This window comes from Armigeres subalbatus, chromosome 3 (assembly GCF_024139115.2).
Source record: "Armigeres subalbatus isolate Guangzhou_Male chromosome 3, GZ_Asu_2, whole genome shotgun sequence".
Taxonomy (NCBI): Eukaryota; Metazoa; Arthropoda; class Insecta; order Diptera; family Culicidae; genus Armigeres; species Armigeres subalbatus.
Window position 1 is genome coordinate 142904262 of NC_085141.1, and position 26604 is coordinate 142930865.

At 40.6% G+C, this 26604-nt stretch overlaps 1 protein-coding gene and 1 long non-coding RNA gene across 4 annotated transcripts in view; one reads left to right on the forward strand and one right to left on the reverse strand.

Moving 5' to 3' along the window:
• Positions 1-24349, forward strand: part of LOC134221217 (gonadotropin-releasing hormone receptor) — a 304164-nt gene extending 279815 nt beyond the window's left edge. For all 3 annotated transcript variants that reach the window (XM_062700415.1, XM_062700416.1, XM_062700414.1), the window contains exon 6: positions 23498-24349. In XM_062700415.1, coding sequence (XP_062556399.1) covers positions 23498-23870 — 373 coding nt within the window. In that variant the 3' untranslated portion in view covers positions 23871-24349. The remainder of the gene's footprint in view (positions 1-23497) is intronic.
• LOC134220268 (uncharacterized) lies at positions 1110-12714 on the reverse strand. Its single transcript, XR_009981825.1, has 4 exons — positions 12654-12714; positions 12387-12495; positions 11986-12331; positions 1110-2414 (listed from the first exon to the last, which is right to left on the reverse strand). It is a non-coding gene; the product is annotated as an uncharacterized LOC134220268 (long non-coding RNA).
• Positions 24350-26604: the final 2255 nt, after the last annotated feature.

Sequence of the window (26604 nt, forward strand, 5' to 3'; positions counted from 1 at the left end):
TTCATTCTTTTGATGGCCGTTTGGATGTAATTATACTGCCTCTGATCGCATATAACTCCTGATATTCTAGCTATTAACTAGTGCAATCACAAACCACCTAGACCAGTGTTTCCGAAACTTGTTGTTTGTTGATTCGGTCATGTGTTTTTGGCCTTTTGCCGTTCGTAGTAGACTCGTAAATTGATCAACTCAGTTACTTGTAATTTGGTATGCAAAATATTGAACGTGTTCAACATTCCTTTTATTAAAGTGATATAAACAAAGGCATTCGTTCATTTAGTGTTATATAGTGAATATAAGTGAATTGAGCAAGTCATTTGGAATGAACTCCAAACTTGTTAACGAGGAGAAAAAAAAGGACCCGTTTAAGTATGGCAAATCAAATTAATTCACAAAGCTATTCAATTCAGCTATTCAATGTGAGGATTAGATCAATTTACTTTATAGTCCTATTTGCTATAGTCCATTTATTTATCCCAGTTGTTATGGTCATCCAGATTTACCAAATTCTTTTAATTTATTTACTATCATTCAACTACTAGAATTTTCAAGTATTCAAGTATGTATCTGAATTCAAATTCTAATTTTACACTGCTGATGCATTTATTAGTTTAATCGATAACGTCATAAAAACTACTTTCGTCAAATTAGTGCCACAATTTCCAAAACAAAAGATTACGCCAACAATTTGTCCTAGCTCGTATATTGGAATTGTTTGAACACAGGATTACATAAAATAAGTGACGGCTCATAGAATACACGAACTTTCGAAGCTGCTTTCTAACTAGTCCTAATTGTATAAACCCAATATTTTTTTTACACGGTTGGTATTTATTAATTAACCTAAACTTTCACAGCTTTCGAAATACCACCTGAATTTTATTTGATTTTTTGTAAATTTTTTCGTGGGGTGAACTCATAGTTTCATTGCCGCTCAAGTTCATAATCGACTAAAACTCAACCGTGTAAAAAAATAACTGGGTGTATTGTAGTACGAACGGAGTTCTACCAAATCGAATGAAAAACCACCGAAATCCTACCATATTTAGCTATCCTTCCTTTATTAATAAAAAAAATTGTCGCATGTTCCTCAACGCAATAGGTGTTTAGTGTCGTTTAGCCTATCACCGACTATATATACATTTATTTATGCTTGCACAATAAAAGGAGGTTCGTAAATGGCTATAGTGTGCTTCGATGAGAGTGAGAGCCTACGAAATCGATTTTAAGAACCACAGGTATTTTTTTTTTCGGGCTCAGGATGATCAAAGGACTAATTCGATTGGCAATTATCCCTATTTTTGTTTGAAAATGAATAAAACTTTCGAACGAATGCAGTTCGTTCCAATCGTTTCCCCGTTTAATTTTACTGGCGTAAACAAGAATAAGGGTGAATATGTTCTCCATCCAAGAATAAATACATGACTTTTTCCTTTTTCAAACTCTGGGTACTGTAGGATATAATTTAGATGTCATTTGTACCTGCACAAACGGATCACTCGTCGCAGATTTATTTATTTTCTTAGACTACAAGCAGTTCATAAAAGTTTTCTCCACTCGATCCATGGCTGCTCGTCCCCAACCACGCAGTCTACGGATGGTCCGCACATCGTCCTCCACCTGATCGATCCACCTTGCTCGCTGATGTAACTCGTGGTTCATTCTCCTCCGTCACGTACCACCCGCCATCTGCACCCCACGGTAGATGGTATGCAACATTTTCTCTTCGAAAACTCCAAGCATCGTCCAGATCTTGTGAGGACTATAGGTCAAATAAGCGTTTTGTAGATAGTAAAAAAAGTTCGGTACGCCGGCGAACTCTACTCGATCATTCTTATACCATCTCATTTTCGTCGCCACCGGAACAAACTCGTGGTGGGTGGCTTATTGTCTTCTCTTGAACCTCTTCCTATCATGTCTGATGTAGGCTTCTCAAAGTTACATGCCATAACATCAATGACGTCGGTGAAACCAAATAACTGAATGGGCTTCGTGAAAATCGAACCACTCGTGTCAATGCCTGATCTTCGTATGACTCCCTCCAAAACGTTGTTGAATAGCAGGCACGAAAGACCATCATCTTGCGCATTTCAAAGGGACTCGAGAATGCCCCCGAAACTAACTTTGCACATCAGCTAATCCATCGTCCTTGATCAACCGTATCAGCTTGTCCGGAAATCCGCGTTCGTGTGTTAGCGGCTTTGAAGTCGATGAATAGATGATGCGTGGGTACATTGTATTCAAGGCATTTCTGCGATATCTGGCGTACGGTGAACACCTGGTCTGGTCCGCCCATAATCCCGCCTGATGCTGCCCCACGAACTCTCTTGCAATAGGTATTAGTCGAAGGCATAACATTTGAGAGAGTACGTTGTAGACGGCGTTCAGCAATGTTTAGCTCTCGTCGCTGATATCTGTTGAATAGAAAAAAAACATCAGAATCGTTCGTAGTACATAAAAGTGTAAACAGAGTTTTTGTCTTTTCTCGTACTACAAAGTTGAACCGAGAGCCTATAGGAAGTATTACTCCAAAACAGAACTTTAGATAGATGGCCTGGAAACCCATAGTGTTATACAGGGGATGGACAAAATAATTAGGATAGGCAAATTTTGGGTAAAATTAGATGTGTTGTAACAACCTTAGTTATCATCCGATTTTGACAATTCAGACATGCCTGAACTAGAAAATTAATGCAGTTTGACGGTATTTCCATGGCACGGCATGTCCAACCGACTACGGCCAACGGATTCCGGAGATATTCCGGGTTTTTCGGAGGTAGGTTTAAACCGTAAATTTGAGGTGGATATTAGGAGAAATTGTGGTTAAAAATTGAATAATATTAGTAACCACAAATGAAGTAGGGCTCTTGCTGATTGGAACCATATATTTAGATTTAGATATGGCCATTTCTTTAAAATCGGTTCCTATCGATACTTATCAAAGGGGTCAGGCCACAACTTCATTTGAATCTCGCTTTTTGACAGATGGTCCACTATGATTTTATTCTAGAAGGCCTCTAATGTGTCAAGAATGAAAAACCAATTGAATAAACGGATCCTGGAGTCGCTGGGATGTCCCCGGGGAACCTGTGAATGGGGACATTTAAATTTTTGTACCAAAATCAGTCATTCGACGGCTCTTTTTCATGGTTTTCGATCAGGAAGCGAAGCATGAATATAAAATAATCCATTGACGGCTCTGACCGCTTTCAAGACCTACGGATTGGCCCCGGGGAACCTGTGGAAGGACATTTTAGTTTTACCACCAAAACCAGTCATTCGACGGTTCTTTTTTCATGGTTTTCGATCAGGAATATTATTATTATTATTATTATTTAATCAGACTAAGGCCGAAGTGGCCTGTGCGGTATATAAGAGTCTTCTCCATTCGGCTCGGTCCATGGCTACACGTCGCCAACCACGCAGTCTACGGAGGGTCCGCAAGTCATCTTCCACCTGATCGATCCACCTTGCCCGCTGCGCACCTCGCCTTCTTGTGCCCGTCGGATCGTTGTCGAGAACCATTTTCACCGGGTTACTGTCCGACATTCTGGCTACGTGCCCGGCCCATCGCAGTCGTCCGATTTTCGCGGTGTGAACGATGGATGGTTCTCCCAACAGCTGATGCAATTCGTGGTTCATTCGCCTCCTCCACGTACCGTCCGCCATCTGCACCCCACCATAGATGGTACGCAGCACTTTCCTTTCGAAAACTCCAAGTGCGCGTTGGTCCTCCACGAGCATCGTCCAGGTCTCGTGTCCGTAGAGGACTACCGGTCTAATGAGCGTTTTGTAGATTGTCAGTTTGGTACGGCGGCGAACTCTATTCGATCGGAGCGTCTTGCGGAGTCCAAAGTACGTACGATCTCCAGCCACTATGCGTCTCCGAATTTCTCTGCTGGTGTCATTTTCGGCAGTCACCAGTGAGCCCAAGTACACACATTCTTCTACCACCTCGATTTCGTCACCACCGATGCAAACTCGCGGTGGGTGGCTCACATTGTCTTCTCTTGAACCTCTGCCTATCATGTACTTCGTCTTCGACGTGTTGATGACTAGTCCGATCCGCTTAGCTTCCCTCTTTAGTCTGATGTAGGCTTCCTCCATCTTCTCAAAGTTACGTGCCATAATATCTATGTCGTCGGCGAAACCAAATAGCTGGACGGACTTATTGAAAATTGTACCACTCGTGTTAATCCCTGCTCTTCGTATTACCCCTTCCAAAGCGATGTTGAATAGCAAATACGAAAGACCATCACCTTGCCGTAACCCTCTGCGGGTTTCGAAGGGACTCGAGAATGTCCCTGAAACTCGAACTACGCACATCACCCGATCCATCGTCGCTTTGATCAACCGTGTCAGTTTATCCGGAAAACCGTGTTCGTGCATTAGCTGCCATAGCTGGTCCCGATCGATTGTATCATATGCGGCTTTGAAGTCGATGAATAGATGATGTGTGGGCACGTTGTATTCGCGGCATTTCTGCAGTACTTGGCGAATGGCGAACACCTGGTCCGTGGTGGAGCGTTCGCCCATAAAACCCGCCTGGTACTGCCCCACGAACTCCCTTGCAGTTGGTGCTAGTCGACGGCATAAAATTTGGGAGAGTACCTTGTAGGCGGCGTTCAGCAATGTGATTGCGCGGTAGTTGCTACAATCCAGCTTATCGCCCTTTTGTAGATGGGACACACGACACCTTCCATCCACTCCTGCGGCAAAACTTCCTCCTCCCAAATCTTGGTAATGACCCAGTGCAGCGCTCTAGCCAGTGCCTCACCACCGTGTTTAAATAGCTCTCCTGGTAGTTGGTCAACCCCAGGGCTTTGTTGTTCTTCAGCCGGCCAATCTCCTCCTGGATTTCCTGGAGATCCGGAGCCGGTAGAATTATGTCCTGCGCGCGTTCTCCCAGGTCCATCACCATACCGCCATCTTCGTCTGCCACATCGCCATTCAGGTGTTCTTCGTAGTGCTGCCGCCACCTTTGGATCACCTCACGCTCGTTCGTAAGAAGGTTCCCGTTTATGTCCTTACACATATCAGGCTGTGGCACGTGGCCCTTACGTGAACGGTTTAACTTCTCATAGAACTTTCGCGTGTTATTAGCGCGCTACAGTTGCTCCGTTTCTTCACGGTCTCGATCTTCCTGCTGGCGCTTCTTCCTCCGGAAAATCGAGTTTTCTCCGTTCCGCGCCTGTTTATATCGTGCCTCGTTCGCCCGCGTGCGGTGTTGCAGCAATCTCGCCCATGCTGCATTCTTCTCTTCCACTAACTGCTCACATTCGCCGTCATACCAGTCGTTTCTCTGATCCGGGGCACCGTGCCAAGTGCAGCGGTTGCGGTGCTACCAATGGCGGATCGAATATCTCTCCAGCCATCTTCAAGAGACGCTGCGCCTAGCTGCTCTTCCGTTGGAAGTGCCACTTCCAGCTGCTGCGCGTATTCTTGGGCTAGTCTACCATCTTGTAGCCGCCCAATGTTAAGCCGCGGCGTCCGACTTCGACGCGTGTTGTACACCGTCGAGAGTTTTGAGCGCAGGCATACTGCAACGAGGTAGTGGTCGGATTCAATATTCGCACTGCGGTAAAGTGCGGACGTTCGTGATGTCGGAGAAGAATTTACCGTCGATTAGAACGTGGTCGATTCGGTTTTCCGTTTCTTGGTTAGGTGATCTCCATGTGGCCTTGTGGATATTTTTGCGGGGAAATCAGGTGTTTCGGTCTACCATTCCGCGGAGGCTGGGAAGTTTATGCATCGTTGGCCGTTGTCATTCGATACTGTGTGTAGATTATCCGGTCCGATGACCGGTCTATACATTTCCTCACTTCCTACCTGTGCGTTCATGTCACCGATGACGATTTTAACGTCCCGCAGTGGGCATCCATCGTATGTCTGCTCCAGCTGTGCGTAGAACGCTTCTTTCTCGTCGTCAGGTCTCCCTTCGTGTGGGCAGTGCACGTTGATGATGCTATAGTTGAAGAAACGGCCTTTTATCCTCAGCTTGCACATCCTTGCGTTGATTGGCTACCACTCAATCACACGTTGGCGCATCTTACCCAGCACTATGAAGCCGGTTCCCAGCTCGTTGGTGGTGCCACAGCTTTGGTAGAAGGTAGCCGCTCGATGCCCGCTTTTCCACACTTTCTGTCCTGTCCAGCAAATCTCCTGCAGCGCCACGACGTCGAAGTTGCGGGGATGTAATTCATCGTAGATCATCCTGTCGCAACCTGCGAAACCTAGCGACTTGCAATTCCATGTTCCAAGCTTCCAATCGTGATCCTGTATTCGTCGCCTAGGTCTTTGCCGATTATATCGAGTCGCATTATCTCTTATATTGTTCGTAATGATTGGTTTTCTAGGCGGCTTATTGGGCCAGCGCAAACCTCCTGTCTCGTCGGAGGGCCGTCGTGTCAGGGCTGTTTAGCGTCCCACCTAACACCAGGACTTGGGCTTGTGCGCTTTGAGCGGCACACGGTCGCTTTGGTGGGGCCTACTTGCGGATATATGCAGCTTTTTATAGAGGTTTAACAGGGCCGATCAGGAAGCGAAGCATGAATATAAAATGGTCCATTGACGGCTCTGACCGCTTCCAGGATCTACAGATTGGCCCCGGGGAACCTGTAGAAGGGGACATTTTAGTTTTACCACCAAAACCAGTCATTCGACGGCTCTTTTTTCATGGTTCTCGATCAGGAAGCGAAGTATGAATATAAAATGGTCTATTGACGGCTCTGACCGCTTCCAGGGTCTACGAATTTTCCTTGGGGAACCTGTGGAAGAGGACAATTCAGTTTTAGCACCAAAACCAGAGCCGTTGTATGACTAGTTTTGGTGCTGCAACTAAAATGTCCCCTTCCACAGGTTTCCTGGGCCAATCTGTTGGTCCAGAAAGCGGTCAGAGCCCTCAATGGTCCCTTTTATATTCATTTCTTGATTACTAATCGAAACCACTAGAAAAGAGCCGTTGAATGACTGGTTTTGATGCTTAAAATAAAATGTTCCCTTACACAGATTCTCCAGGAGCAATCCGTGGGTCTTGAATTCATACTTCACTTCCTGATCGAAAATCGAATGACTGGTTTTAGTGCTAAAACTAAAATGCCCTCATACACAGGTTCCTCGGGGGCAAGGTCCTGGAAGCGGTCAGAGCCGTCAATGGACCATTTTATATTCATACTTTGCTTCCTGATCGAAAACCATGAATAAAGAGCCGTCGAATGACTGATTTTGGTGGTAAAATGAAAATGTCCCCTTCAACAGGTTCACCGGGGCAAATCCGTAGATCCTGGAAGCGGTCAGAGCTGTCAATGGACCATTTTATATTCATACTTCGTTTCCTGATCGAAACCATGAATAAAGAGCCGTCGAACGACCGGTTTTGGTGCTAAAACTAAAATGTCCCCTTCCACAGGTTCCCCGGGGCCAATCCGTAGATCCTGAAAGCGGTCAGATCCGTCAATGGACCATTTTATATACATACTTCGCTTCCTGATCGAAAACCATGAAAAAAGAGCCGTCGAACGACTGGTTTTGGTGGTAAAACTAAAATGTCCCCTTCAATAGGTTCCCCGGGGCCAATCCGTTGATCCTGGAAGCGGTCAGATCCCTCAATGAACCATTTTATATTCATACTTCGCTTCCTGATTGAAAACCATGAAAAAGAGCCGTCGAATGACTGATTTTGGTGCTAAAACTTAAATGTCCCCATTCACAGGTTCCCCGGGGACATCCCAGCGACTCCAGGATCCTTTTATTCAAATGGATTTTCATTCTTGACACATTAGAGGCCTAAAAGAATAAAATCATAGTGGACCATCTATCAAAAAGCGAGATTAAAATGAAGTTGTGGCCTGACCCCTTTGATAAGTATCGATAGGAACCGATTTTAAAGAAATGGCCATATCTCACATGATTCTGGTCCGATTCCAAATCTAAATGTATGGTTCCAATCAGCAAGAGCCCTACTTCATTTGGGGTTAGTAATATTATTCAATTTTTAACCACAACTTCTCCTAATATCCACCTCAAATTTACGATTTTGAACCTACCTCCGAAAAACCCGGAATATCTCCGGAATCCGGTGGCCATAGTCGGTTCCATGGACATACCGTCAACCTGCATTAATTTTCTAGTTCGGGCATGTCTGAATTGTCAAAATCGGATGATAACTAAAATAGTTACAACACATCTAATTTTACCCAAAATTTGCCTATCCTAATTATTTTGTCCATCCCCTTTATATCAATCATCTCAGCTGAACGAACTGAGGTGATGTCTTTGTTTTACACTATGGTGCAAAATTGACTGGACAAAAGATTTACATATAAAATAGCCAATTTTGATAAGATGCCACTAACTCCCTGTTATGTGCTCAAATTTTGTTAGAGAACTAGAATGATCCTTTTGAAACACTGATCGAAGGGTGACAACGGAAATGAAATCGTACAAAAGTTGTCGAACACGGCACCTTTCGTTTTTATGGTGCCGTCGAGGCAAATACGAGACACTAAAGACGGCATTACAGTTGAGGCCGAAATACGTATCTGTAAAGATTAGGCAGAATTATATTGAATAATACTAAACTCGTTGCAGGAGGATCACATCGAGATCCCTGGAGGGTTCCAACGGGAGCCTCTGAACGCTTCCACAGGGAATTCCTGAATTGGGTTCCAAAGGGAATCTCTGAAGGATTTCATCGGGAGTACCTGGAAGATTCCACAAATAATACCTGAAGGATTTCAGGGACTCCCTGATGGATTCTATTAGAAATCCCTGCAGAATTCGATTCAGATGCCCAGGAAGATTCCATTTGGTAATTCCTTAAAGAATTCCATTGGAAATGCCAGGAGGATTTTGTTTTGGGAGAGAGAGGAATTGGAGAGGAATCCATTGTAAATCCCTGGAGCAGGGTTTGCAGAAATCGCTCTCAATAGATAACGAACAACGATTCCGTTGGGAAGAAAGAGAGGATTCCATTGGGAATTCCTGGAGGTATAGAAAATTATTTTGAGCTTTTAGTGTAATGTCTTTAGGGCGCATCCACAAATTACGTAAGGCTCATAGGGGGAGGGGGTTGACCGAAGTGTGACAATCCATACAAAAATTTTCAAAGATTCCGGAGGGGGAGGTTGAAAATGGCCAAACGGAGCCCAGGGTCTGGTGGACCATTAGAGTACCAGATTCTTCTATGACATTATCGTTCAACAGCAGACAAAAAGCCACTAGATCGTTCTTGTTGGTGTAATCGAATATTCCTCAAACAACGACTCAATGCGACTGTGACAGTTTTAGCTCCTATACGCAGGCATAGGTGAGCTCGGGATGAACGCAACATGCTAAATTCGAGGGCAGAATTCACAGGGTAGTCGTTCAACCAATGAGTCCTAAAAGAAAAAGGGAAAATGATGCAATGATTTGTTGTAGTTCGGTCGATTATGTTTTTATTATTAATTTAACATGATTTCTTTATGTATATTTAGCAACAAAAACACGTTAGTTCATTTTTGTTCTGAAACATTGATCACATATACAAAAAAAAATCAATTCATAGATAATAGTTTTTAAAACCTCACTAAATATATTAAAATAAAACAATAGTGCCAAAAGGAAAATTAATTGACTCAAATTGTCTATATGGCATTGGACGTTTGATCGACTTTAAGAACGATTACCCAACGCTTTTACATTACCTCTAGTATGTTTACAGAATCGATCAGGTGGGTGTTCAAGCCATTTTCAAGGAATTTTCATTGGAATCTGGCAGAGTGTAAAGTCACTTTGGTGACTTAAGGTCGAAAAAAGAGACTTTTTAGTTACTAACTCGAAAAAAGTGACCAATCCAAGTACCACCAAGCATTACAAAATTGCACATATATAAATCATAAAGCTAAATACTAATTGCATTAAATCAGTTTTAACGATGTGAAGTTACATTTATTTATAAACTGACAGACAACGATACTCTAAATCAGCAGCAAAAAGCAGCGATGTATTACTGATGCTTTATTTCAACATGTCAAAGTAATGAACCATTAACCTTCGGGGACTCGCGCCGTTGTAAAAAGTACAACACCTTCGAAAAAAGCAGGCTTCTCGTTCACAACAGAAGCGGGACTGCGTGAGCGGTCCAGGATCAAGCGAGTCCCGGAGAGTTAATTCGGTCTTATAAGTGCCCTTTCCCACTTTAAGTCATCTTTGAATGCTGTATATTTCACAAGCATATATAGCTCCATGGTTACTTGGGAAGTCACTAAAAAGTGATTCGTTACCAGGCCTGTCATACGCATATTTGTCCCATGTTTACTGGGATTTTATATGTATACATGGGACAGTTACACGTATAACGGCAGTAAAGAATTCAGTTTGAAATACCAAAAGAGTTTTTTATTCTAAATCCCAAAACGTTCAAAAATGCACAAAAAATACGTTCGGATCGCAAAAGGATTTCGTTAATAACAGAAGAATTCTTTTAAGAATGGTAAAAGGATTCCTTTGAGAAATCACAAGATTATTTTTCGGAATTGCAAAAGGATTCCTTTCTGAATTGTAAAAGATTTTATTTCTGACAATTTTTATTTTGAAATTCTAAAATTTCTTTCAGTATCCCAAAAAGATCCCTTTCGATTTCCCATGCCGTTTTGAATCCAAAAAGAATTACTTTCAGAAACTATGAGAATTCCTTTTCAAATCCCAAACGGATTCCATTTAGAATCCTAAAATGATTTCCCAGGTTTCAGAAACATTTCTTTTATAATCACAAAGAATTTATTTCGGAATATCAAAAGGATTCGGAATACCTATAGGTATTCTATAGAGGATTCTGTTTAAAATACTAAAAGGTTTCCCTTTCAAATCCCTAATGGATTCCCAGCTGCTTACTTTTCGGAATCGTAGAAGGAATCCGTACGGAAATGAAGAAAATTTGGCTCAGATCGCAAGGGATTCCGTTCAGAATTGCAGGAGACTTCCGTTTAGAATCACAGAAGGAACCCGAAAAATAACAAAAGAATTCCTTTCGTTCTTTTCGGATTTCCAAAAGGTTAGCTTTCATAATCCTAATCCTAACAGAATTCCTTTACGAATCCTGAAAAAAATCCTTTTCAAATCTGAAAAAGATTTCTTTTCGAATCCCTAAAAAATACTTTTTGAACAACTGTTTACAACTTACTTACAATGAGCTGCATAGTCGTTGTCATCAGAGGTCGATATCAACTGAAATTCGTGAACGGAAGTGGGGCAGGGTAGGCCAGCGGACGTAGAAGCGGAAACGAAATCTGTAAACATATATTAGAGTACAACCCAGCTGGACATCGCAGCAGAGGCAGACCCAGAGGCTCATTGCGGCGAAACCTCCACAAAGAAATAAAAGAAGTCGACCGAATCCTAACTTGGCAATAAATTAAGGCAACAGCTAGACATCACTCTGGATGGAGATCTTTCACTTGCACCACTCGGGGTGTACAGTACACATAACTCATAAGTAAGTAAAGTATTCCGTTTCAGCATTCCGTCCATTCGGAATCACAGGAGGGATCGATTCGAAATAGCAGGAAGATTCCGTTATAAATCGTAGAAGGATTTCGTTTGGAATCACAGATGGATTCAGTTTGGAGTTCTAAACAGGTCTCTTTGGAATCCGTAGGACTTTTTTTCGAAACAAGTTGGAATCTCTAGGAATCACAAAAGTGTTCCTTTCGGAAATTGTTTTGACTCGCTTAGTCACATGAGAATCAATGTACTAAAGTGCCTTGGGAACCTTGCAGTTGAGTTAACACTTAAGAAAGTGCTTCATCAACATTAAGCTGTGAGAAGGCAATGTCCCTCTGGGTGATGTAATAACAACAGAGACGATTTTCAACATCCTCCATAATTTCATTAAAATAAAACATTAGAAAAGTTCAGTTCAAAGAAATTAATCAATTCGATTCTATAAAACAAATCAGATTGCTATACATAAATGTATGTATAAATAAAAGATGTTGTACATACCTGAAGCCCTTCAGTTCCACTGACTGATCAACGGATCTATATTACTCGAAACGACCAAACCACCATGTCACCTGAAATATTGTTCCTTGGCGCCACGTAAACCTTCCATTTGTTTTCATCGTGGCAGCCGTACTCGAACTCGAACTATCGTTGTAGTAGGCCGTAGTCTGCGTTTGTTGTTCATACCGCTCGTATACCTCTTGCGCCAGTCTCAATTTGGTCTCCATCCTTCGGACTTTGTCCTGCTTCCTGCGCAGCTGAATCTTCATAATCCTCTCAACCGGTAGTGGAGAAATCGCTGCTGCTACTCGTTGTTTCTGCGATAGCCAATTGGGACTCAGCACATCTAGCATAAACAAAGACATTATTTCCAAAGTTGAAAAATCATAACCTGAACTTACCCTGCTGAATAGCGTATTTGTAGGAGAAATTGTAGAATAACAATAACCAGGCCTTAGTTTCCGAAAACGAAGTATACGCGAGCCTCGCACTGTCTTTTGATTTCGGAGTCTACGATCGCAATAATTGATTGACATAATTCTTGCTTAACTTTTCAAAAGGTCCTAAGTAACATTTTTTTTTCATGAATTAATTTGAATAGGGCAATCAAGACTAATATGAAAGATTTTGATTGCACTACTCAAATTAATTCATGAAAAAAATGTTACTTAGGTCCTTCTGAAAAGTTAAGCGAGAATTATTCATTAAATTTAGTGAATTATTCAATAAAAAAATGTAAACTTGAAAAATGTTGATACTCAGCTGATTCAAGAGCAGCTAGAAGACGAAAATAGGAAAATCATAGATGACATTCCGCAAAATCCAATTGGACACGCGAAATGACACTTTACCTGACGTCAAGCAAATGCGCAGGGTCTTCGGCCTTCAGTCGAGCAGCAAATTCGATCATGTTATTCGCAATATCATGTTATTCAAAGGTGTTATTCGGCTGTCAGAAATGTATGGGAATATTACCTTCGAAAAACATGTTATTGGCCGAATAACACCAAAGCGGGAATAACATGTTATTCAATCGTAGTGCTGATATAGTATTAGATATTTTTATGAAACATATTGATTTAGATTATTAATTTGGATGTTTTATATCTAATTACAATGAAAACTAGATTTGTTTACAATTGTCAGTTCCGCCCTTTTGAAATGTTGATGCCGAATTGATTTTTGAATCAGAAACAGGAGGTAAACAAAAATGGAAATGACAACTGTTGTCAAACTGACGAGATTTGAATTGAGGGGCTTCTCAATGGTCGAGTGATTGTAATAATTGTAATCCGTCACTCCCCAGGGGTATATAGTGGTGCCCGAAAAAATGGCCACCATTCCGTCTATGTATTCGTCAATGGTATAAGTGTTGCTTTCCATGAATGAATGAAAGGTAAACATTAATTTTAATTTAGCATTTATGTTCATAATGGAGAAAAGTAAGACCAGAGTTCGTGTAGAATAATAGTAGTTAGAAGCTGTTATACTCGATCACAGCACTTATTAACCGATCTTTGCTGCCAAATCTCGTCAAAGTTCTAATCAACGGACTAGATAAAGCATGTTTGATATGTAAGACAAGACATATTACGGTACCTCTACAGAACTCTTAAACATGATAATTCAAGATATGGAACTGGGACTTTTTCCAGCTGCTAGCAAAGCCATCAATTGCTTTCTCAAAATCATGCTCGAGTTTAAAAAAGTTGTATCTTGCGTACACCTTTTTGGAAATCATTCAGAACCTGCTGATTGAAATATTAATTAGAAAATTGTTAATGTTTAAGCAGAGTAACTTACCATGACGTAATCCGAAAGATCTGGATTCTAGTGAACTCTATGCAATTTGTTGATCATCTGTACTTGGTTCACCCATAAATTTACTCAACATGGCGCTTCTCGAGCAACTTTAAAATCGTATTAACAATTCCGAACTAGATGTGTAGTGGCGGAGATAAGCAAAGGTTTATTTTGTTTCTTTTAAAAGATCAAAAATTGAATATTTTATCCGAACCGAAAATTTCGTAACCGAAAACCCAAAAGAATATGCACTAAGCTTGTAAAATTCTTCCTTTCTCTTGTGCTTCCTTGGTTCTCCTCTTCCTTGGTTCTCGAGATCTCATTCTATATTCCGAGCTCACTCTTAAAAATCGTAGCTTTTCCTTACCGCCTTCTTTAGAGTCCTTACCAGTCCGATGATCCTTTTGTGGGGAAATCTCAGAATTTGATAAAGCTCCGTAAATTCAATTGTTACAGCATCTGACGAAGATCTAACCTGTTATATAATGCTGAACAACTACAGAGATAAAAATATGTTGTGATTTTAAATGTTTTTTCATGCACATATTTGGAGCATGCAAATAAACGTAACATTCAATCGATCTCACTATTCTTTTAAATCGAAATAAATTTAAACGGTGCTTGCTTGTAAAATCAATCAAATTTAATTGAATATCGAATGTTAATTCGCTTTAATTTTACACGTCGTTGAATATTCAAAATTATTTGCTGTGTACACTACTTTAAACAATTCTTTAAGCTGTTGGTTTTTTCATCAATTTCTTCCGTACTCCAATCTTCACTTCTGATGCTCGAATACATTTTTGAATAAAATAAAAAAATACAAACTTTAATCTGAATGGCATTCAAAAAATAATCTGCAGCCTGCACGTGAATTCTAGAATGGTTCTGAACAAGAGGTAGCATTCTTGAAGATAGACGGCTTCAAGCCATACAAAAAACATACCTAAGTCAGTTTGGTGAGCTTAATCAGTTGTCAAAATTTATAATTGTAATAAAGGCAACAATGGGGCCCTCCTTAGCCGTGCGGTAAGATGCGCGCTTACAAAGCAAGACCATGCTGAGGGTGGCTGGGTTAGATTCCCGGTGCCGGTCTAGACAATTTTCGGATTGGATATTGTCTCGACTTCCCTGGGCATAAAAGTATCATCATGTTAGCCTCATGATGTACGAATGCAGAAATGGTAACTTGGCTTAGAAACCTCGCAGTTAATAACTGCGGAAGTGCTTAATGAACACTGTGGAAGTGCTGCGAGGCGGCAATGTCCCAGTGGGGGATGTAATGCCAATGAAGATAAAGAAAGGCAACACATGCAAACTGGTTGAAAACAACTTGGACCACTTTTTGGACGCCTTTGAAGGTATTTTGGGGATATTATTGAATTAAAATATAGATTCTTTTGAAATTTCTCAATTAAAAACTTCAAATCAAGATTTCTCGAGATTCCTCCTAGGGATTTTTTTAAAAATTGGTCCAGAGGTGCAGAATTACCACAGGAATCGAGCCCTGTACTTGGTTTTGATGGACATTTTTATTTTATAATAACGGTCTATCGGGGCACCGTGGAGTATTCATTGATTTATCGATAATTATCGAGTTAACCTTTCCGTCCCCAACGTCTGCTTTCAAAAATCTAAACTGCTGTAAAGATCGCATTTCTTGACCGATTCTTTCGCAACAAGTTGCATTCCATCCGGATGAATCCCAATTTTTGATTTATATAGTTTCGAGGCTACCCTCAGTACGGTACCAGAATTATTACAGCATCCGCTGGGCTCAGTTGTCCCCGGAAAAAGTGGCCATTTACAAGTTTTAGTCAAAATAGGTTGTGTGACTCCTCAAACTACATGATTTCACAAAATAATGATGAAAATGATATTTTTAGGGTTCCTGACCCACTAGAATCCATTCCGGCCACAATCCGGAGGACCTACGGAATGGCCATTTTCTAAATTGATTCAAAATAGGTCGTGCGACACCTCAAACTTCATGATTTTACAAAGCAATGATGGGAATGATATTTTTAGGGTTCCTGGCCCACTCGGATTCAATCCGGCCACATCAGTCCCAATCCGGGGACCAACGGAATGGCCATTTTCTAAATTGATGCAAAATAGGTCGTGCGATACCTCAAACTTCATGATTTTACAAAGCAATAATGGGAATGATATTCTTAGGGTTCCTGGCCCACTCGGATTCAATCCGGCCACATCGGTCACAATCCGGGGACCAACGGAATGGCCATTTTCTAAATTGATTCAATATAGGTCGTGCGACACCTCAAACTTCATGAATTTACAAAGCAATGATGAGAATTTTATTTTTAGGGTTCCTGGCCCACTAGAATCCATTCCGGCCACAATCCGGAGGACCTACGGAATGGCCATTTTCTAAATTGATTCAAAATAGGTCGTGCGACACCTCAAACTCCATGATTTTACAAAGCAATGATGGGAATGATATTTTAGGGTTCCTGGCCCACTCGGATTCAATCCGGCCACATCAGTCCCAATCCGGGGACCAACGGAATGGCCATTTTCCAAATTGATGCAAAATAGGTCGTGCGATACCTCAAACTTCATGATTTTACAAAGCAATATAGTAGAGTGGGGCAAGAGTGCGCGTGGGGTAGGAGTACGTTTTCGATTTTTTGAAGTAATAAAAAAAGATAAACTAGCAGCACTGTATTAGTTTGACAGGTATTCTGGCCAACTATTATCATGTGTAAATGTGAACGATTTGAATAAACAACAAGGAAGACATGGAGTTAGATAACTTAGAGTTAGTTAGAGTTAGAGTTAGAAAAATAATTGTGTTTCCGCAACTAGTATTCCATTACCATATATACGTTCAATCAGATCAACACTATACCATTTTGATAATCTATTGTATAGAGTACTTTATGGTGCAGAACACCAATCCGGTTGGTTTTCCAAGAAGTCAAAACCATTACCTGAATAAATTTTGGGGCTGTGGGATAAAAGTACGCAGGTACAGGTGGGGCAAGAGTACGCATGCGAATCTTCAAGTTCTGATGTCAAACCCATATTTCCCGCCGAAATAAGACTACTTCTAAAACTCAAAGATCCTCAACTAAGAAAAAAGGGTCAGAAATCGAAAATTATCACAAGTTTTAAGGATAAGTTGAAATAATTTGATGTTAGAAAGGACTTAGCGAACAAATAACTAAAGCGAAATAATGAAATTGTATTAGGACTTGTTGTACACCCAAATATAGTCCGAAAACACAATTTAATCTAAATGATAATTTCATTTAATAAAAAGAAACATCCATAAATTACGCAACGCTTAGCTGGGAGGGGTTGCGAGATGTATGATGATCCATACAATTTTTAGAAGATTCATACAAAAAATGTAAGATAGGGGGGAGGGGAGATGAAATGGTCAAATTTTACGTTTCGTGATTGGTGGACTTTCTTTAAGGAAAATTCCTTTATTTACGCCACGCAAAACCTGATATATTTTTACCTCTGCAGTTTTTTGTATATAAAAAACAATGGTTTTTCGTATGAAAGATCACATTTCTTGGACCCCCTCCCCCTTTAAGAGTTACGTAATCTTTAAACATTCCCTAATATACTTTCATTAAACATCCATTAAATGTTTTTAATTCTTATTTGTTTGATAAATGCGTACTCTTACCCCACCCGATGCGCACTCTTGCCCCACCGGTGGGGTAAGAGTGCGTTTTTCACTTGTCTTGCAATAAGGGTTCTACAAAAGCAAATCTCAATAACTTCAATATTTTTCCCCTGGGTGGCATATAGGAAGAGTACATGAGTCATCGACATTGATTTGATATGCAGAAGCTTGCTTCATAAGGGCCACATGATCGATTGACAACTAAATGCGTACTCTTGCCCCACTCTACTCTAATGGGAATGATGTTTTTAGGGTTCCTGGCCCACTCGGATTCAATCCGGGGACCAACGTAATGGCCATTTTCTAAATTGATTCAAAATAGGTCGTGCGACACCTCAAATTTCATGATTTTGCAAAGCAATGATGGGAATGATATTTTTAAGGTTCCTGGCCCACTCGGATTAAATCCGGCCACATCGGACACAATCCGGGGACCCAGGAATTCCACCGAAAATTTATACAGAAATTATACCGTAAATGAAATCAACAATGGAATTTTCGGAGGAATTCCTGGATTAATTCCCAAAGAAATCCTGAAAGAATTCCGGTGGAAACTTCAAGATTTCTACTGGGACATCCTCCAGGAGATTATCTGAAAATTCCTCCTGGAGTTCCTCCGGGAATTCCACCGGCAGTTCCTCAAAGAGTTCCTGCATGATTTTCTCCGAGAATTATTCCGATAGTTCTATCGGCAGATCCTACGGGGGTTCCTTTTCCGGGAATTTCTCCAGAATTTCCTCGAGGAATTCATTCAAGCTTTCTTTCTGGAATTCATTTGGGCTTCTTCAGGAATTTATATAGAAAATCCTCCAGAAGCTCCACCGAGAATTTCTCTGGGAGCTCCTGAAGGTAATCTCCGGGAGGTTCTCTGATGATGATGGTGATCCAGCTCAGCTACATACCCCTAGAAAGGCTTCAGCTAGACGAGATTTGTGTATAAGATGAATTATCCAAGAATTTTTTCGAGCATTCTTATGGTAGTTTCACTGACAGTTCCTTCGGGGGTTCATTTGAAAATTCTCCCGGGAGTTTTTTTCAGGAATTCCTTTATTTCCTTTATTTCAAGAATTCTTCCGGGAGTGCCACCAGTAGCTCTTTCAGGAAATCATTTAGTCCTTCTTCAGAAATTTAGCTGGAAATTCCTCCCAAAGTTTTTCCAATAGTTTCTCTGGGAGTCCCTCTAGGAATTCTGCTAGGAGTTCTCCTGAAATTCCTCCGGGAGCTCTTACGGGAGCTCTTTCGGCAGTTACTACGAGAATTCCTCCGGGAGATCCACCGGCAGTTTCTATGAGCATTCCTCCGGAAGTTTCTACCCCGAGGGTACCTCTAAGAAGGAACTCCAGGAGTAAAAAATTTCCGGAGGAATTTCCGGAGAAATTATCAGAGGAGGAACTTCTGTAGTAATTTCTTAAAGAGCTACAGGAAAAATTTCTAGAGTAACTCTTGTAAGAACTCTTCATGAAGGAATTTCTGGATAAATATCTGAAGGAATTCCCGGAAAAATACCAGGAGAAATTATTGCAGAAATTTCCAGATGAAATGCTGAAGAAATTACCGGAAATTCTTGGAAGAACTCTTGGAAGATATCTTGGAGGAGCTCTCAAATTAATATCCGAATGAAATTCTGGAGTGAATTTCTAGTGAAGTCCGGAAAGCATTCCAGGACAATTCCGCGGAAAAAATTCAGGAAAAATTCCTGAAGGAATTCCTGGAGAAGTACCTGAAGCAATTCCCGGGAAAATACCTGGAAGAATTTCCGAGGAAATATATTTCTAAAGAAATTTTTAGATGAATTCTTGAAGGATATTCTGAAGTAATAGCGGAAAGAATTCCAGAATAAAATCCTAGAAGATTTCGCTATTAAATTTATGGAGTTATTACCGGAAAAACTCCTGAAAGTTATCCTGGAGGAATTAAAGGAAGACTTCCTGGAGGAAAGCCCGGAGAAGTTCCTAGAAGAATTTCTGAAGGAATTTCTTATAAATTTACAAGTGCAATTGTGGAGCAAAATCGGAGGATTTCCGTCATAAATTTCTGAAGAAACTTCTAGCGGAATTATGGAAGAAAATTCCATTTGTATTCTTGAAGGAACTCTCGAATGTATTCCTGAAGGAAATGCCGGAGATTTTTCTGGAAGAATAGCCAAAGAAATGTCTAGAAGGAAAAATTGGAGAAGAAAAGAAATCTTCAAGGAATTTCCTCATGAATTTCCTAAAAAAACGAATTTAGTGAGGGGTTTCCAGATAAGGAGAAATTACAATTACATGAGAAAGATTTTCGAACGATTTTCAGAGGAATTTGTGGATTACTTTCCGGAGGAATTTAGAAGTTCCCAGGAAAGCTTCTAGAAGGATTTCAAGGAGAATTCTTGAGCCCGAAACTTTTTGAGTTGTTTTGCCCCAACCTGCCCACTCTGGCTACGCCCTTGTATCATACACATCATTGCTTTGTAAAATCATGAAGTTTGAGGTGTCACATGACCTATTTTGAATCAATTTAGAAAATGGCCATTCCGTAGGTCCCCGGATTGTGACCGATGTGGCCAGATTGAATCCGAGTGAGCCAGGAACCCTAAACATATCATTCCCATCATTGCTTTGTGAAATCATGAAGTTTGAGATGTCGCACGACCTATTTTGAAACAATTTAGAAAATGGCCATTCCGTTGGTCCTCCGGATTGTGGCCGGAATGGATCCAATTGGGCCAGGAACCCTAAAAATATCATCCTCATCATTGCTTTGTAAAATCATGAAGTTTGAGGTGTCGCACGACCTATTTTGAATCAATTTAGAAAATAGCCATTGAACAACGGAATGGCTTTTCGGATTGGGAGTGCCACCAGTAGCTCTTTCAGAAAATCATGCAGGCTTTTTTCAGGAAAGCATTTAGTCCTTCTTCAGAAATTTAGCTGGAAATTCCTCCCAAAGTTTTTCCAATAGTTTCTCTGGGAGTCCCTCTAGGAATTCTGCTAGGAGTTCTCCTGAAATTCCTCCGGGAGCTCTTACGGGAGCTCTTTCGGCAATTACTACGAGAATTCCTCCGGGAGATCCACCGGCAGTTTCTATGAGCATTCCTCCGGAAGTTTCTACTCCGAGGTTACCTCTAAGAAGGAACTCCAGGAGTAATTTCCGGAGGAGGAATTTCTGGAGGAATTTCCGGAGAAATTATCAGAGGATTTTTCGGAGGAACTTCTGTAGTAATTTCTTAAAGAACTACAGGAAAAATGTCTAGAGTAACTCTCGTAAGAACTCTTGGATGAACTCCCAAATAAACTTCCGTAAGAATTCCAGGAGGAACTCCTGGAAGAGTTCTAAAAAGATCTCCCAGAGCAACTCCCAGAGAAATTCTCCGAGGAACTCTAAAAAAAAGCCTGAATGAATTCCCGGAGGAGCTACTGCTGGAAATTTTCGGAGGAACAGTCGTTGGAATACCCGGAGTTGAATTTCTAGAGGAACTTCCGAAATCCCATTTCCCGTGAAATTCCTGCCATATATCTTCCTGGCTCTCCCTGTGAAGTTCTTGGAGGGATTCCCGGAGGAACTCTTGGAAAAACTCTTGGAGGAGGTCCCACAAGCACTTCCGGAAGAATTCTCACAAGGAAGTCCTGAACTATTTCTTGGAGAAGTTCATGAAGGAATTTCTGGATAAATATCTGAAGGAATTCCCGGAAAAATACCAGGAGAAATTATTGCAGAAATTCCCAGATGAAATGCTGAAGAAATTACCGGAAATTCTTGGAAGAACTTTTGGAAGATATCTTGGAGGAGCTCTCAAATTAATATCCGAATGAAATTCTGGAGTGAATTTCTAGTGAAGTCCGGAAAGCATTCCAGGACAATTCCGCGGAAAAATTTCAGGAATTTCCTGGAGAAGTACCTGAAGCAATTCCCGGGAAAATACCTGGAAGAATTTCCGAGGAAATATATTTCTAAAGAAATTTTTAGATGAATTCTTGAAGGATATTCTGAAGTAAAAGGGGAAAGGATTCCAGAATGAAATCCTAGAAGATTTCGCTATTAAATTTATGGAGTTATTACCGGAAAAACTCCTGAAAGTTATCCTGGAGGAATTAAAGGAAGAGTTCCTGGAGGAAAGCCCGGAGAAGTTCCTAGAAGAATTTCCGAAGGAATTTCTTATAGATTTACAAGTGCAATTGTGGAGCAAAATCGGAGGATTTCCGTCATAAATTTCTGAAGAAACTTCTAGCGGAATTATGGAAGAAAATTCCATTTGTATTCTTGAAGGAACTCTCGAATGTATTCCTGAAGGAATTGCCGGAGATTTTTCTGGAAGAATAGCCAAAGAAATGTCTGGAAGGAAAAATTGGAGAAGAAAAGAAATCTTCAAGGAATTTCCTCATAATTTCCTAAAAAACGAATTTAGTGAGGGGTTTCTAGATAAGGAGAAATTAAAATTACATGAGAAAGATTTTCGAACGATTTTCAGAGGAATTTGTGGATTACTTTCCGGAGGAATTTAGAAGTTCCCAGGGAAGCTTCTAGAAGGATTTCAAGGAGAATTCTTGAGCCCGAAACTTTTTGAGTTGTTTTGCCCCAACCTGCCCACTCTGGCTACGCCCTTGTATCATACACATCATTGCTTTGTAAAATCATGAAGTTTGAGGTGTCAAATGACCTATTTTGAATCAATTTAGAAAATGGCCATTCCGTAGGTCCCCGGATTTCGACCGATGTGGCCAGATTGAATCCGAGTGAGCCAGGAACCCTAAAAATATCATTCCCATCATTGCTTTGTGAAATCATGAAGTTTGAGGTGTCGCACAACCTATTTTGAAACAATTTAGAAAATGGCCATTCCGTTGGTCCTCCGGATTGTGGCCGGAATGGATCCAATTGGGCCAGGAACCCTAAAAATATCATTCTCACCATTGCTTTGTAAAATCATGAAGTTTGAGATGTCACACGACCTATTTTGAATCAATTTAGAAAATAGCCATTGAACAACGGAATGGCTATTTTCGGATTGGGACCGATGGGGCCGGACTGAATCCGAGTGGGCCAGGAACCCCAAAAACATCATTTCCATCATTGCTTGGAAAATCATGAAGCTTGAGGTGTCGCACGACCTATTTTGAATCAATTTTGAAAATGGCCATTCCGTTGGTTTCCGGATTATGACCGATGTGGCCGGATTGGCCAGGAACCCCGAAACATCATTCCCATTATTGCTTTGTAAAATCATGAAGTTTGAGGTGTCGCACGACCTATTTTGAATCAATTTAGAAAATGACCATTCCGTAGGTCCTCCGGATTGTGGTGCGAAATTAACGATATTTAGATGAAATTTAATGTTTAAATGAAATCAGTTCCATATCATTGGAAATCAGTTTGTTCAAGAAGGCGAGCCTTACCATGTGCATACATCACTGAAAATTCCAGAACGCACACAATAAGATCTTTTCATTGATGTATGACAATCAGAGGATATGACTTGACTTCGGCTCAATTTACCAGCGTAAATTGGAAACTCAACTTTGAACAGACTAAATTAATAGAGTCCAAAATGTGTACATTTTGCACTGTCCAGAACGAAGAATATTTTCATTTCAGAAAGCTGAAATTTTCAGCGATTTATCTGGACTTGATGCCAATTTAAAATTCCTATTGCATAAATGAGACTTCTATCTATGAAATAGTGTGATATCCGCTTGTATCACACGTGTCATTTGATATATGAGCAAATATCGGTAAGCACTTCCTCTAGGGGTCCAAAATCGGACATTTACCTTCGGTTTGAGCGGCACACAGTAGCTTTCCTGGGACCTGCTTGTGGATACACGCAGCTTTCAATATAAATTTTAAAAAATTATTTATTATTCATTTCAAATTTCAAGATCGAAAAAATCGAAAAAAAAAATAACTAGGTATATAACAAATTTGTAGAAATTCAATGTTGCGTTTCTATTGCTCTATGTTATTTAAGTAGCTTGCTTATTCGAAAAATGGCTATGTAAGCTATTCACACCGTTTGAACACGAACCATTAGCCCTAATATTCCATTCCACTTCTGTTTTCCCCACACAGGGAAGGATCGGTCTATTTTCAACGGTCATCTACCTGCCACAATCAGAATGGCAACCACCATCAACCATCGCCGCAAAACCCACCGTCCCCGCCGCAATTGGAGCTCCATACGACGCACAACCATCACCATGCGCCGCATCAACCGCTGCAGCCAAGAAACAGCTATCTCAACGCCACCAACAATATCTCCAACTCCCGCACGAACCTGGCGGAGGAGATTTCGCTCATGGCGCTGGAGAAAGATCTCAAAAGTCTGGACGAGAACGTCAACCAGATCAACCTGAACGGGCCTTCGGGCGGCAAGCGAAGCCTGGCGCGAAAATTCTACACCCTGACTCAGCTGCTTCGGCGGACGCGGCCTACTAAGCTGTAAATATTGGCCACCTGTTTTCTCGGTGTGCAAACAATGCTTGCTTGGATTATTTTGCTCCATTTCTAATAAAACACGGAACAATTTCCAGAGCTTCAGCATTGTGCAATTCAGCAGAGAGAGACTTTCAGAAGAATGCTCAAACATGACTAATGAGTTATGATGTAATAGAGAGAAATAAATACGTTTCTAAGGCCACATGTTATGCTCAGAAGTAATATAAGTATTAAACATATATTTACAAACAAAACAATTGCTTGCAGGGAAGGAAAGGTTGCTTCTAAAAGCAGCAATATCAACTGATGGATGAATTATTTGTAGAGAAGGAAAAAAGACAGCGAAAAAAACGAAAGAATGTATGTCATTGTTAAAAGATCTTATGCGTTTTTGAATATTTGAATTCATGCTAGAAATCTGTTTAATTCAAGTTGCATAGTTGTGAAATGAAATCAATCAAATCAAATTTTAAAATAAAAGCAAAAGGTCGTATATTTTAATATAAAACAATCACATGCGACTGTCTATCATTTATTTCACATTCCCATAATTATATCGGCAATACAATGTTTTCCTGACTATCCGTAAGCGTGCAAAAATTCGAGATCCTGTCTACCCGATATAATACGAGAAGTGATATTTATAATAGGTATGTATAAAATCTCACGTGTTGCAGGTAAGCCGATTCTCGTTAAATTGTAATAGCCTTCTATAACATAGATAGTAAATATTTGCCTAGACAGCCGCACAGCCATGCACCATGCGTGGGATTTTATTACGAAGCGTATCTTGATTAAGATTACAAGTATATCTTATTCTATCAATTAGCTTTCTTTCGCCAGTCCGAATAAACAAATCTGCGGCTGCTTGTTTATTTCTGTTTGCTATTGCTATGCTATTGCTATGCTATTGCTATGCTATTGCTATGCTATTGCTATGCTATTGCTATGCTATTGCTATGCTATTGCTATGCTATTGCTATGCTATTGCTATGCTATTGCTATGCTATTGCTATGCTATTGCTATGCTATTGCTATGCTATTGCTATGCTATTGCTATGCTATTGCTATACATGTGCTATGCTATTGCTATGCTATTGCTATGCTATTGCTATGCTATTGCTATGCTATTGCTATTGTATGCTATTGCTATGCTATTGCTATGCTATTGCTATGCTATTGCTATGCTATTGCTGTGCTATTGCTATGCTATTGCTATGCCATTGCTATGCTGTTGCTGTGCTGTTGCTATGCTGTTGCTGTGCTATTGCTGCTATGCTATTGCTGTGCTGTTGCTATGCTGTTGCTATGCTGTTGCTGTGCTGTTGCTGTGCTGTTGCTGTATGTTGCTGTGCTGTTGCTGTGCTGTTGCTGTGCTGTTGCTGTGCTGTTGCTGCTGTGCTATTGCTGTGCTGTTGCTGTGCTGTTGCTGTGCTGTTGCTGTGCTGTTGCTGTGCTGTTGCTATGCTGTTGCTGTGCTGTTGCTGTGCTATTGCTGTGCTATTGCTATGCTATTGCTGCTGCTTGCTGTGCTGTGCTGTGCTGTGCTGTGCTGTTGCTATGCTTGTTGCTGTGCACATGCTGTTGCTGTGCTGTTGCTATGCTGTTGCTGTGCATGCCATGCTGTGCTATGCTGTTGCTGTGCTGTTGCTGTGCTGTTGCATGCTGTTGCTATGCTATTGCTGTGCTATTTGCTGCTATTGCTATGCTGTTGCTATGCTGTTGCTGTGCCATTTGCTGTGCTGTTGCTGTGTATGCTATGCTATTGCTATACATTGCTATGTGTGCTGTGCTGTTGCTGTGCTATTGCTGTGCTATATATGCTGTGCTGTGCTGTGCTATTGCTGTGCTATGCCTATTGCTTATGCTGTTGCTGTGCTATGCTATTTGCTATGCTATTGCTATGCTGTTAGCTATGCTATTGTTATGCTATTGCTATACTATTGCTATGCTATTGCTATATATTGCTATGCTATTGCTATGCTATTGCTATGCTATTGCTATGCTATTGCTATGCTATTGCTATGCTATTGCTATGCTATTGCTATGCTATTGCTATACTATGCTATTGCTATGCTATTACTATGCTATTGCTATATACTATTGCTATGCTATTGCTATGCTATTGCTATGCTATTGCTATGCTATTGCTATATGCTATTGCTATACTATTACTATGCTATTGCTATGCTATTGCTATGCTATTACTATGCTATTGCTATGCTATTGCTATGCTATTGCTATGCTATTGCTATGCTATTGCTATGCTATTGCTATGCTATTGCTATGCTATTGCTATGCTATTGCTTAAGGTATATACCAGAACCAGGACTATTTATAAGGTCTACTTTCTACGTAAAGTTATGCTGATTTGAATTTTGACTTAATTTTGCCTATCTCAACCGTTTTGGATTTGCATAGTATTAAAATTTACTTTGGATTGGATTGAATTTGGATAAGGTCGACATTTCGTTTTAATTTGATTGGGATTAGATTGAATTTGGAATGTATTTTATTTCGATTGGATTTGGAATGGATTGAGAGTGAACTTGCATTGAATGTATGTTGAATTTGCATTCTATATTAATTTTTTTTTATTTAGGAGGCTTTAAACTAATGTTGGTGGCTGGCCCCATGATTACTTCCGGTCTTTTACTATACTTAGTATAGTAATAGTCAAGCATTCGTTGTACATATGACTAATATGGGGGGTAAGCGTGATAAAATGTTGTAGAAAACGA